The sequence below is a fragment of the Bactrocera oleae genome, chromosome X (assembly GCF_042242935.1).
Source record: "Bactrocera oleae isolate idBacOlea1 chromosome X, idBacOlea1, whole genome shotgun sequence".
In the NCBI taxonomy this organism is placed as follows: domain Eukaryota; kingdom Metazoa; phylum Arthropoda; class Insecta; order Diptera; family Tephritidae; genus Bactrocera; species Bactrocera oleae.
In genome coordinates, this window is record NC_091541.1 from 15,693,991 (window position 1) to 15,708,129 (window position 14,139).

Below are 14,139 nucleotides of genomic sequence, written 5' to 3' on the forward strand. Positions count from 1 at the left end.
CGGGTACTCCGCGATCAAGTGAACCCAGTCTTCACATCGCGCCCCACACAAACACCCCGACCTATCAGAAAGGTGCCTCTGATGCAAAAATGCATTCAGAGGCCCATGCCCCGTTAACAAAAAACCCAGACTCAGACAAAATCTGAAGTCTGGGTTACCCTCAATGAACCTAACGTCCCGGATGTACTCATAAGTCCCCCGACTGTTAGGACTATTGTCCCAACGGTCTTGCCTCCTACTCCTAACCCTTTCATCTAGAAGCCTCTTGCTCCCTAGAAATCCCTCCCTCTCCACATCATCATCGGAAATCCAATCATTCCGCAGCAATGACACACTCAAGCCCCTTCTTAACCTGAATGCAACAGCTCGCTGTACAACCATCAGGTCAAGAGGGGGTGCACCTAATAAAACATGCATCGCATCCGTTGAAACGGTGCGACATACAGGCAAACATGCAAGCATCATGCAACGTTGCACCCAGAGGAGTTTTCGGCGACCAGAGACCGTCATCGCTGATTCCCACCATATTGCGGCACAAGCCACAAATAGATCACGGTATATGGTGCGAACAGCACGGCGTCCAAGGCCCCAATCGCTCCTCAAAATGCGTCGCACTTTTCCTACGATCGCCTGCAGTCGCTTCTTCAAATTCGCTAAGTGTGGAGTAAAACACATCCTTTCACTCATGGTCAGCCTCAGGTATTTGACTTGCATCACATACCTGATGCTGACCCCATTTACACGGACAATCGGTGGACGAACCGGCGACAATCTGCCCTAAAGCAGCATTGTTACCGTTTTGTCCATCGATATGTCAACCCCCACACCTAAACCCCAACTATTTACAATTTCTAAAAATTGTCCTCCCGCCCGCTCTAACTCCAATCGCGATCGACCTTCAACCAGAAGAAGAAGGTAGTCCGCATACGCACAACATTTACAGAGGGGCTCGAGCTGTCCAAGCAGAGAGTCCATCATGAGGTTCCAAATATATGGACCGCAGATGGATCCCTGCGGGCAGCCACGAACCACTCCGATCTCCACACTCCCATTCATTCCGGCTAGAGAGGCTTTTCTGTCCGAAAAGTAACTCCGCCAAAGAGTAATTTCCGGACAGCCAAGCTCCTCCAGCCGTTGCAACACTCGATCCCAGCTTAGGTAATCAAATGCCCCCTTGTAGTCAACAAATATGCCAAGAACATATTTGTTGACATTCTCCCTAACAGCACCCTGAACATAGAACCACGCATCCTCTACACTGCGTCCTTTCCTGAACCCATACTGTCTATCCGATCACATACCCCGCGTTAGCTCCTGAAGCCGTTCCACCATAACTCTTTCCAGCACTTTTCCAAGTACTGGAAGGAGACTGATGCCCCGATAAGAGCGAGGATCACTCCTGATCTTATCAGGAGACTTCAGGAGAGGAACAACCCTATCAATCTTCCACTCACGTGGAAAATAACCCTCCCACACGCATTTGTCATAAATGGCCTCCAAGTATTCCGGAATGAACTTATACAAGCTTTTACACATCTCTCCGTTCAAACCATCAAAACCTGGGGACCGTTTAGACCTGACCAGGCCAAAGGCGTACCCTAACTCACCATCATCTAATGGAGGGACAGGTACCTCTTGTGCTTGAGGTACCTGAACCTCCGCCCTAGGAAAGAACGCTCCTAACAAAGCACCCGCACACGACGGGTGTAGTAGGCAATATATGCTTTGTTTATTCGTTTTTAAATGTAAATTTTCCAATTCAGTCTGGTATCGATTTCAACCCCTAGATATTTTGCCGTGGGGACAATCAAATTGTTGTACCACTGAATGAGGGAAGATTAAATTAAGGTATGTTAGTTTTACTCGTGAAAGGCATCAGTTTCGCTTTACTAGGGCTTACACCCAAGACGTTGTTCGCGGCCCATAGGTGGAATTTTCGTATTGCTCAATCAATCTCACTGATTGATAGTTCTTCATACTTCATAAAGAAGGAAACATCCCTGATATCATCAACACTATGTCGTCTGCATATGCTACTGCTTTGACTACTCCTTCAATGAGTTGAAGTAGTATTCTATTCAGCGCCACCACCCATAACAGTGGAGAAAGGACACACCCCTGAGAAGTGCCTCAGCTTACGTAGCTTGAGTGTGTCTCTGATCTATTTGATGCTAACATATAATCATTCTGTTCATAAGCAGCGATCTTGTCCATCCGCAAACCATGCGACAGAGAATCAATAATCGTGCTTATTTCTATGTTGTTGAAAGCTCCTTCTATGTCAAGAAAAGTAGCCATTGCGTACTGTTTGTGATGTAGTAACTTTTCCATTGTGCATTCGATAAAGTATCTCCTAGGATTGCTCTTAAGTGTACGCATAGCCATTAGCCTTTCTAAAACTCTTAGCATGAAAGAGGTGAGGCTTATTGGTCTTAAGTCCTTTGCGTTATCATCTGTTCTTCTACCCGAATGTTCTGATTAGTATATAGAACTTTGTAAAACAAAAAACAAAAGGTGTTGAAAGTTGTACTAGGACGTTATGAAGTAGCCACAACCTGCTAACTCATGTTTGGGGTTGCTGAAACCAAAATCCGTTATCTGGACCAAATTTTTCGATACTTTGTCTTAAATGGTTCTTAAAGTGTAAAAGTACTCAAAGTTTCCTCTCCCACAAGCCGTCATACTTCCCCACATCATCACACCTACTCCACAATATTTGACAGAAGGTAGCAAATTTTCTTTTTTGAACGTTGTAAGCGCTTTTGTAATGACAAAAGCTTGTGTAATCCGTCCAGACCTTTTCTGTACAAATAGACCTTGTGTAGTGATTTCCGAATTCCCAACTGCCTCTAAGCCGTTCAGGTTAGTCAAAATGCTTCTTTGAATGATTTTATGTCAGATATGTCTTATTAGAGGATGATTTTAATATTACTTGTATATCTACCCCAACATTTTTAAAATAAAGTTTTGCCAGCATCTGAAGGTATTTCCCCGGCTTTGATTTGGCAAGTTCAAATAGTATGAAATGATCACTTACACCCAATTTTTAACTTATTTTTGTTTAAATGAATAGATTAGAATTGACTTTAATCAAATAAATGAAATGTGATATTGATTGCATTGTTCTTAAATACATTTACTAAATGTTGGCTGCGGTTTCATTTCTTACGCTTTGACCCTCAGTTTGCAAAGACAAGGAAGGAAACGCTTCAATATCATCAGGGAAAGTTTCCGTCTGTTGATGAATATTTACCTATATTTTAATCGAAAAAAATGGTCTGAATGCGATAACTGTAAGTTAAAAATGTGCATTGATTTTTTATAATTTATATTTTTTCAAAGATCCTGGTTCAAGCCATGACTCTATTGTATAGAATACTAGATGTACCTTGTGTGCGTTGCTACGCCCTCAACTGAAATAAATTTAAAGCAAAAAATATAAAATATTCAATTAATTTTGAGTCATTTTATTGATTTAGTTCATTTCGAAATACAGAATTGGACTAGATAAGTTCTAGTGTAAGTTGGGTGTAGAAATTTTGCGTGAAAAATCATTGCACATTGCCATATTTGGAAAAAAATACGGAGTCAATAATAGAACAATTTCATAGCAACGAACTTATGCGCGTAGCAACTACAGTGAGTTCAGAGAAACAATCTTTCGCTCGAGGCAATTGGAACAATTTGTTTTTCTATATTTTTTTGGATTGAGTCAGCTGCACAGGAAAAACACAGCCATTGTCTATTCAATGTGAGGCGGACATGAATATCACAATTTACACAGTAATGGCAGTAGCGCCATCTGTCGAAAATTGGTCTTACCAACTAAGAAACTTCTTTGACTCATTCAACTTGGAAGGATCAACAACTTTACTTAAGATCCACACATGATCAAATGAATAGTTTACGATTCTATAAATAACATACAAACATTATTTTATATATACAAGTAGTATATAGATATATGTATATATGTGTCATTCTGCTCCTAGATAGCCTATTACGATTTTGCTGGAGACGTCCTTGCGTTCCTCAGTTGTTTCAGTCGCTCTTTTTATACTCTCGCAACCTGTTGCTACAGAGTATAATAGTTTTGTTCACCTAACGGTTGTTTGTATCACCTAAAACTAATCGAGTTAGATGTATGTTATGTATATATAAATGAGCAGGATGAAGAGTGGAGTTGAAATCCGGGTGACTGTCTGTCCGTCCGTCCGTCCGTCTGTCCGTCCGTCCGTGCAAGCTCTAACTTGAGTAAAAAGTGAGATATCTTTATGAAACTTGGTAGACATGTTTCTTGGTACCGTGAGACGGTTGGTATTGCAGATGGGCGTAATCGGACCACTGCCACGCCCACAAAACGCCATTAATCAAAAACAAATAAATTGCCATAACTAAGCTCCGCAATAAGATACAAGACTGTTGTTTGGTACACAGGATCACATTAGGGAAGGGCATCTGCAGTTAAATTTTTTTTTAAGTGGGCGTGGTCCCGCCCCTAATAGGTTTAATGTGCATATCGCTTAAACCGCTAATTCTATAATAACAAAATTCGCTGGTAGCAAATTTTTTTACCACCTCTATTGACGGTGTGAAAATGGGTGAAATCGGGTGACAAGCCCGCCCACTCCCCATATAACGGTACTGTTAAAAAATACTAAAAGCGCGATAAACCAAGCACTAAACACGCCAGAGACATTAAATTTTATCTCTGGGACGGTATGAGATGACTTTATAGTAACCGCGTTCAAAATTAGTCAGTGGGGGTGGCACCACCCACTTTTATGTGAAAACCCATATCTTGGGATCTGCATAATCGATTTCAACCAAATTCGGTGAATAACGTTCTTTTCATATTTCTATGTTATAGTGCGAAAATTCACTACAACCACTCCAATTTCCCATCTAACACCATTTTCAATTCCATCTGATACTTTCCACTATGCACATATCAAGCAACAATGATTATATCGGGGTAAAACCTTGCGTGAATAATACGTTTAAAGTATGCCACCTTGTGACCAAAACAAGGCGGTGCCACGCTCATCGCCCAATTTTGACACCTGCTCCTGCAAAGCCCTCTTGTGTCCTTCTGGAGCTAAATTTTAATGTCTGACGCTTTAAGTTATTGATTTATCGCACTTTTAGTAGTTTTTTAACAAAACTGTTATATGGGAAGTGGACGTGGTTATTATTCTATTTCATCTATTTTCACACTGTCACAGTAGCTCCGCAAATTTGGGTTATATAGCTTGAATGGTTGGGGAGATTTGTTCATTAAACAACGCCCACTTATTAAACATTTCCAAACCACAGGTACACCTTGTTATTGCGATTCGTTGTACCAAATTTCAGTTTTTGCGGCTTAAATATGGCAATTTATAGGTTTTCCATTAATAGCATTTTGCGGGCGTGGGAGTGGTCAGATTACGCCCATCAACGAACTCGTTCTTAGTTTTTTGCCAAGAAACACCATATCTTAATATTTACTCAAGTCACAACCTGCACAGACAGTTGGACGGACGGACAGACAGACATCCGGATGTCAACTCGTCTCGTCATCCTGATCATATATATATAAACCTATATCTATCTCGATTAATTTTAGGTGATACAAACAACCGTTAGATGAACAAAACTATTATACTCCGTAGCAGCATGTTGCAAGAGAATAATATTAATTCGAATAAGTGTATAAAAATAGGTATTTGAGTTTGTCCTAAACGCTTATTTGTTTTTCGTTTGGTGTTTAAATTTCGGAATCCCCAGATCGAACTGCTCCTTTTTAAATTAATTTTCTACCTACATGGCAGTTAACAAGTGGGCACTAATATTACGTGCGACTACACTATTTTCAAAATATTCAGTACGCTTTTCAACACTCTTATATACTCGTAGTATATTGCTGACATTTTTTTTCCCGCTCTTATTAGTTCAACAAGCAAACTATTTAATTCCTTTACGTTTCTTTGGAGTGTTCGGAGATAGTAGAGTTTCAACTTTACTCTTTGATGTATTCCTAGTGCCCCTGGTAACTCCATCATGTGTTTTAAAAAAGGCTCACCACCAGTTGCATGCGCTCTCGTATTCTCTCGCAACTTCTTTTTGATTTCGCTTTTCCACTCTGATTATTTTGTTGGTGGATCTGCAGTATTGATCGCCTCGGCTAAATCCTGCCACAACAAATTTTCGAGGGGCCAATCTCGTTCGAAATCCCTTACCTAAGTCCGGATTTTCTTCCATAAACTCAATGAGAATGGTGATTCGGCTCTGATTCAATAATGATAGAACACAAGGTTACGCCAACCGCCATCTTAGGATGAAATTCTTTTGGAATGGGAAGAGGCATCATAGAAAAACTATCAAATAGCCTCTAATTGTAAACAATAAGGTAAACACTTTTTTAGTTCGTGTAATAGACTTAATTTCTTGGTTTAAAGTGAAATGAAAAGTCGCAATCTCAATTAACAATTATGTTGTCAATAGATAAATATATTAATTAAACAAGTAAGGAAGGGCTAAATTCGGATGTAACCGAGCATTTTATACTCTCGCAAAGTCAAATAGTATACTCGTTTGAGATTTCTTTGTGGATTGACTGATATTTTCGGTAGAAGGTCAACTATAGGCACTGGGGTTCACATATTTCGTACTTAGGGGCTTAAACAGTTTTGGTTCGATTTAGACAATTTTTCGCCACAAGGTGGCATACTTTAATCGCATTATTCACGCAAAGTTTTATCCCGATACGTCATTGTTGCCTGATTTGCATAGTGGAATGTGAAAGAATCAGATGGAATTGAAAATGGTGTTACATGGGAAGTAAGCGTGGTTGTAGTCCGATTTCGCCCATTATCCCACTATGACATAGAAACATAAAAAGAACGTTATGCACCGAATTTGGTTGAAATCGGTTAAGCAGATCTCAAGATATGGGTTTTCACCTAAAAGTGGGCTGTGCCACGCCCACTGTCTAATTTTGAACGCGGTCATCTTATACCATCTCAGAGATAAAATTTAATGTCTCTGGCGTGTTTAGTGCTTGGTTTATCGCGCTTTTAGTAGTTTTTAACAGTACCGTTATATGGGGAGTGGGCGGAGTTGCCACCCGATTTCAACTATTTTCACACCGTCAATAGAAGTGCTAAAAACATTTGCTTCTAGTGAATTTTGTTATTATAGCATTATCGGTTTAGGAGATATGCACATTAAACCTATTCGAACACGCCCACTTTTTAAAAAAGAGTTTTAACTGCAGATGCCCCTTCCTAATGTGATCCTGTGTATCAAATAACAGTCTTGTATCTTATTGCGGAGCTTAGTTATGGCAAGTTATTTGTTTTTGGTTAATGGCGTTTTTTTCCCGCTCTTATTAGTTCAACAAGCAAACTATTTAATTCCTTTACGTTTCTTTGGAGTGTTCGGAGATAGTAGAGTTTCAACTTTACTCTTTGATGTATTCCTAGTGCCCCTGGTAACTCCATCATGTGTTTTAAAAAAGGCTCACCACCAGTTGCATGCGCTCTCGTATTCTCTCGCAACTTCTTTTTGATTTCGCTTTTCCACTCTGATTATTTTGTTGGTGGATCTGCAGTATTGATCGCCTCGGCTAAATCCTGCCACAACAAATTTTCGAGGGGCCAATCTCGTTCGAAATCCCTTACCTAAGTCCGGATTTTCTTCCATAAACTCAATGAGAATGGTGATTCGGCTCTGATTCAATAATGATAGAACACAAGGTTACGCCAACCGCCATCTTAGGATGAAATTCTTTTGGAATGGGAAGAGGCATCATAGAAAAACTATCAAATAGCCTCTAATTGTAAACAATAAGGTAAACACTTTTTTAGTTCGTGTAATAGACTTAATTTCTTGGTTTAAAGTGAAATGAAAAGTCGCAATCTCAATTAACAATTATGTTGTCAATAGATAAATATATTAATTAAACAAGTAAGGAAGGGCTAAATTCGGATGTAACCGAGCATTTTATACTCTCGCAAAGTCAAATAGTATACTCGTTTGAGATTTCTTTGTGGATTGACTGATATTTTCGGTAGAAGGTCAACTATAGGCACTGGGGTTCACATATTTCGTACTTAGGGGCTTAAACAGTTTTGGTTCGATTTAGACAATTTTTCGCCACAAGGTGGCATACTTTAATCGCATTATTCACGCAAAGTTTTATCCCGATACGTCATTGTTGCCTGATTTGCATAGTGGAATGTGAAAGAATCAGATGGAATTGAAAATGGTGTTACATGGGAAGTAAGCGTGGTTGTAGTCCGATTTCGCCCATTTTCCCACTATGACATAGAAACATAAAAAGAACGTTATGCACCGAATTTGGTTGAAATCGGTTAAGCAGATCTCAAGATATGGGTTTTCACCTAAAAGTGGGCTGTGCCACGCCCACTATCTAATTTTGAACGCGGTCATCTTATACCATCTCAGAGATAAAATTTAATGTCTCTGGCGTGTTTAGTGCTTGGTTTATCGCGCTTTTAGTAGTTTTTAACAGTACCGTTATATGGGGAGTGGGCGGAGTTGCCACCCGATTTCAACTATTTTCACACCGTCAATAGAAGTGCTAAAAACATTTGCTTCTAGTGAATTTTGTTATTATAGCATTATCGGTTTAGGAGATATGCACATTAAACCTATTCGACCACGCCCACTTTTTAAAAAAGAGTTTTAACTGCAGATGCCCCTTCCTAATGTGATCCTGTGTATCAAATAACAGTCTTGTATCTTATTGCGGAGCTTAGTTATGGCAAGTTATTTGTTTTTGGTTAATGGCGTTTTGTGGGCGTGGCAGTGGTCCGATTACGCCCATCTGCAATACCAACCGTCTCACGGTACCAAGAAACATGTCTACCAAGTTTCATAAAGATATCTCAATTTTTACTCAAGTTAGAGGTTGCACGGACGGACGGACAGACAGTCACCCGGATTTCAACTCGTCTCTTCATCCTGATCATTTATATATATATAACCCTATATCTAACTCGATTAGTTTTAGGTGATACAAACAACCGTTAGGTGAACAAAATAATTATACTCTGTAGCAACAGGTTGCGAGAGTATAAAAATTACCCAAATAAATAAAAATATAAAAAAAATTTCACGCAACATTATTCCTTACTCTAAAACTATTTCTCTAATATGTACTACTAAGTTAAGTGTTTAAATGAGGATAAACTCCTCCCCCCCAGTGGACCACAAGTTACGTGGCCCCATGCTGTAAACGCAATAATGCGACATCTGCCTCAACGAGAACCACCCAGCAGCTCCTGGCTCCTCGCACAGTCTGTTCCGTGTGTCAGACCACGCCGGAATGTCACATCAGTCACGTGCAATTCTTGTACTGGCTGGTGTCACTTTCTGTCGTGTTCTGGTCTGCGCACCACACGAGAGTGGAGTGCGTCGTACGTTGCCCCATGCTGTAGGAGTCTGCCCCCGCAATCACATAAAATGGCGTCGCCAATCAACACCATAGTGCGACAACCGCCCATGCGGATAGTACAGCTGCAACAACCACCACCTACACGCACCCCACTCATCCCTAGGATCACGACTGGACACCCGCGACAAACGCGACTCTTACAATTCAACTGCAACAGACCCCAGAGTAAGATCGAAGAGATAGTTGCATTCATGAGCCGGGAGCGCGTAAAGATAGCTGCTATCCAAGAAGCCAAGTTAAACAGCCGCTCAGATCTTCTGAGTTGTGCAGGTTTCAACGTTTTACGTAAGGATCGCGAGCGAGATAATGGTGAAGGCCTAGCCTTTATATTGCACAACACCGTGCAAATCGCAAATGGTAAATCATCATAATCGGACAAAATGGAGAGAGCACCTGAAGTTCTGCAACCTCTCCACCGGTGTGAGTATGTTTTGGACTACTGTCAAGGCCCTGTCAAATCCGAGAAGACATGACGATCGGGTTGAAATTCAATTCGATGGCCATGCCTCCTCGGACCCGAAGAAGTGCGCGAGCTATTTCAGCCGGCAATTTACACTGCACCCTTCAACTGACAAGGCCAAACGACGTGTAACCTGACGGCTGCGCAAAATGCCAAAAGACTGCGCACCACTTACTTTCACCGATGTGGAGGTTCAGTGTCATCAAAACGGCGAAATCGTCTAAATCCATTGGCCCTGACGGAATAAGCATGCTGATGCTAAAACACCTAGGCCCAACGGAGTAAACTATCTCACCAAGGTCCTCAACCTGTCGATATCCACTCTTCAAATACCCGAAGTGTGGAAAGTCGGAAGAGTGGTCCCACTACTGAAACCTGGGAAACCCGCCAACAAAGGGGAGTCTTATCGCCCCATAACTCTCCTTTGCCCAGTAGTGAAGACACTTGAGGCCTTGTTACTCCCGTCATTCACTCACCACCTGAGCCTAGCAGATCATCAGCATGGCTTCCGAAAAGTGCATAGTACCACCACAGCACTTAGCGTCATAAACGCCCAGATAGTTCATGGCCTGAACCAGAAGCCACCCTGCGAGAGGACGATCCTCGTAGCGTTGGACTTGTCAAAAGCTTTTGACACAGTCAATCACACAACGCTACTTGAGGACCTAGAACAATCAACCCTCCCTCCAGGGCTGAAGCGGTGGACTATGAACTACCTGAGCGGTCGGCATTCATCCGTACTGTTTCGAGGTCAAAACTCCAAACTGAGAAGAATTAAACAGGGGGTTCCGCAGGGAGGTGTCCTCTCCCCTTTACTGTTTAATTTCTACATCTCGAAACTCCCTCAACCACCAGAGGGAATTTCCGTGACCTCGTACGCTGATGACTGTACGATATTGACGTCGGGAAATGGAATCGATGGCATGTGTTCAAAAGTAAACAGCTACCTCTCCGATCTTTCTCGCTTCTTCTCTGCAAGGAGCCTAACACTCTCTCCCACTAAATCCACAGCGACTATCTTCACAAATTGGACGAAGGAGTACAGACAGGACCTGAACATTTCAGTCGATGGCACAAAAATTCCGACAGTCAATAACCCTAAAATTTTAGGCGTCACTTTGGACAGTCTGTGCTCTTTCACTCCTCACACGACCACGATAACTGCCAAAGTACAGAGCCGCAACAAAATCCTCAAGTCGCTTGCCGGCAGCTCTTGGGGAAAAGACAAAAAAAACGTTGTTGGCAACATACAAGGCAATCGGCCGGCCGGTCCTAAATTACGCAGTCCCAATATGGTCGCCTGGGTGCAGTGACACGCAGAAGAAGAAGCTTCAGACCTGTCAGAACACTGCACTCCGGACTATCACGGGATGCTTCTTGATGTCTCCAATCGAACACCTACATAGTGAGGCCCGTATGCTTCCGGTTAAGGAACATAACGAGCTCCTCTCCAAGCAGTTTCTGCTGCGATGTTTTCGTAAAAACCACCCCTGTAGTCGCCTGCTTTCCTTGATTACGTCGACGACATTAGACAGTACGCCGACCGGACTTCGGACGCAAAGAACTTTAGACAGGCACTGACCGCCATTCACAGTGGGGCCATCAACACCTTCACAGACTCCCTCTCAGTGAATGGCGTAATAGGAGTCAAACCACCACCCATAGCAGACGTAGAGCTCGAGTTGCCTCGCGAAACCAGAGTGACCCTCGCGCAACTTCGTTCTGGATACTGTAGCAGGTTAAACTCCTACTTATTCAGAATAGACCCCGACATACCAAACACATGTCCTGCGTGCAATGAGTCTCCGCATGACACTAACAACCTCTTTGCATGCCCAACAAACCCCACTCATCTAACACCCCTCTCCCTATGGTCCGACCCCGTCGAAACAGCTCGTTTCCTGGGCCTCCCGTTAGATGACCACGACGACAACGAATCTGGAATTTATCACCCAAACGGGGACTAGGTAACCGTTACAACAACAACATACACCACACTCATACATCACCACACGGGACAACACAATACACCACATCATCGCGCCTGTACACCACACCAGCAAACAAAAACGATGGTCTCCGCAGCAGATACACCTTATTCGACAAAATAGCGAACCTGCGCGCAACCCTATTCATCCATTTCGATTGTACACTGCGCCGCGTCAACACCTCATTCGATTGGACAACTGATTCGATTATACGCATTGATCCACATGGATTCTCGCCGCCCGGCTCTTCGACATCCACTTTCATTTATGAACTTCGTAAAGTTATAAATGTCATAATTTTACATAAATGCGATGGTTCAAATTAATTGGTGAAAATAAATTGAAAATAGTGGGATTGTTCACAAAATCACACAAGTATTTTATTTTAACGGTTCAGTGTGAGAAATAGTGCACTCTCCGTAAAATTGGGTGTTAATTTGTTCACGAATTACCAAAAGTGCTAAGGTTTTTCCTTGCAATTTACATGCTGTTCGATACTTCTTCTCTTTCTATAAGTATTACGTCACATGATGGCGGTTATAATGCAATTTGTTTTTGTAATAATTGTCTCAGCCTAAACCGAAAAAACCAACGGTAAATACTTGTCGTTATCTTGTATTCTATCATTATTGCTCTGATTTTTATTTTTGCTTCTAAGTCAGTATAAGCAAAAAGAATTTTAAAGTAAAAAATGAATTTTATTTATCTAATTAAATAACTAACGTATATTTTATCACGTTCATATCACTCATTAATAAGCACATAAAACAACGAATGTTGAAACATGAGTAACTGCGAATTAAAATAACAATTCTGTTAGCGTATGAGTTTATTTCTGATAAGTAAATCATAAGTCTTTTTCTGTAACACTCAAAATTGATATCAGATCAGGTTCGAACAATTAATTCAAAATTTGTGACACCAAATCCATAAATTGTCGATTTTAATGCTGATTGCGATAACGATCGAATTCCATAACATCCCTGAATAGGTCTCCCACGGCTGTATATATTTATATACATATATATTTTTAATATGGAGAGCCTCCTCTGTCCCAATACGGAGGATGATATTCTAAAGTGTTCCTGCAGACGAAAGAATATGTACCATTTCACCTATGGCACTATTATATTATTATTATTCTTGTAAACACTTTTTAAACATTTTTAATTAATAAAATAGATGCTGTTAAGGGAAATAGTAGTCCTTATTATAACTTTTATTTTTTTAAGAGGTATCATTGCCATTTATAATACTTCCTCAAAGAAGGTGACAATCACTGTATGTTTCTTTATTTTAACGTGTTACAAACTATTAGTTACGGATACTATTAAATCCCGTGCAAAAGAGGAATACAGCAAATAAAATTTAATTGTAGTAATCATATTTTAGAGTGAGTAAGCTAGTCGAATGGATGCGACTAATCGTTGAATCAAAAACTATGGCATAATCCAAAAATATATTATTGTTTGTACTGTAACCTTTTCAATAGTATCATTAATATCCTAAGTTAAAGCTGTGTTTAGCCAAGCCAAAATTATGAGCAATTATCTTAAGCTTTTTTATTAGAAACAGATATGTTTAGTTAAAACGGCATAATGTTAAACATCGATTATTCCCGTTAAATCAAAATTTTCATCAACATAAGAATAAGAGCTTACTTTAGTGATGATGGCCAAAAGTTATAATAAGAGGAAGTAATGCACCACATATTAATATTATCATTTCACTTAAAAGAAGACCTTTCGAAAATCGGGCATTGGTAGAATGTATATCACCCTGAGATTCAATCCCACTTGATGCACAGTTCAGTTGACGATAATCATACTGGCCATGTGAATGCGAATTAGAAACATGAGTTAGTTCTGGTAGAACATGCACTGTTGCTACATACAAAAATGTGCCTGCTGAGAAAAGCATAGCTATTCCAGTCGCATTTAAAGAATTGAGGGTTTCCTTTTGTTCCTGTCCAATTCCAAAAAAAGTCAAAAGAGTTAATAGTGGAGCCGAGCAAGAAAAAATTAACAAGTGCTTGCGTATTTGTTGATGTTCAATTTTTTCATGCAAAAGAAAACTAACGAGCCCAAAGGCAGCTGGAGCTTTATGCAACATGATTGCTAAAAATACAATAATTTCAACGTCTTGGTGGGTGGTCGTTGCTGCAGCTCCAAGAGCTACTCCATCAGCTGAAAATGGAAAAAAATATATATAATTAAATTAATTAAAAT

The 14,139-nt window shown here is 40.6% G+C and overlaps 1 protein-coding gene across 8 annotated transcripts in view; it reads right to left on the reverse strand.

The window, feature by feature from the left end:
- Nucleotides 1-14,139, reverse strand: part of Zip102B (Zinc/iron regulated transporter-related protein 102B) — a 268,559-nt gene that overhangs the window by 158,410 nt on the left and 96,010 nt on the right. For 3 of the 8 annotated variants that reach the window (XR_011397331.1, XR_011397330.1, XM_070112550.1), the window contains exon 3: nucleotides 13,573-14,097. Coding sequence is in view for 6 of the 8 variants with exons in the window: in XM_070112550.1 (XP_069968651.1) it covers nucleotides 13,574-14,097 (524 nt within the window). In the remaining 2 variants the exon portion in view is untranslated. Of the gene's footprint in view, nucleotides 1-12,722; nucleotides 14,098-14,139 lie in introns of those variants that run through there. The other 5 variants (XM_070112553.1, XM_070112554.1, XM_070112555.1 and 2 more) reach the window with 3 other exon arrangements.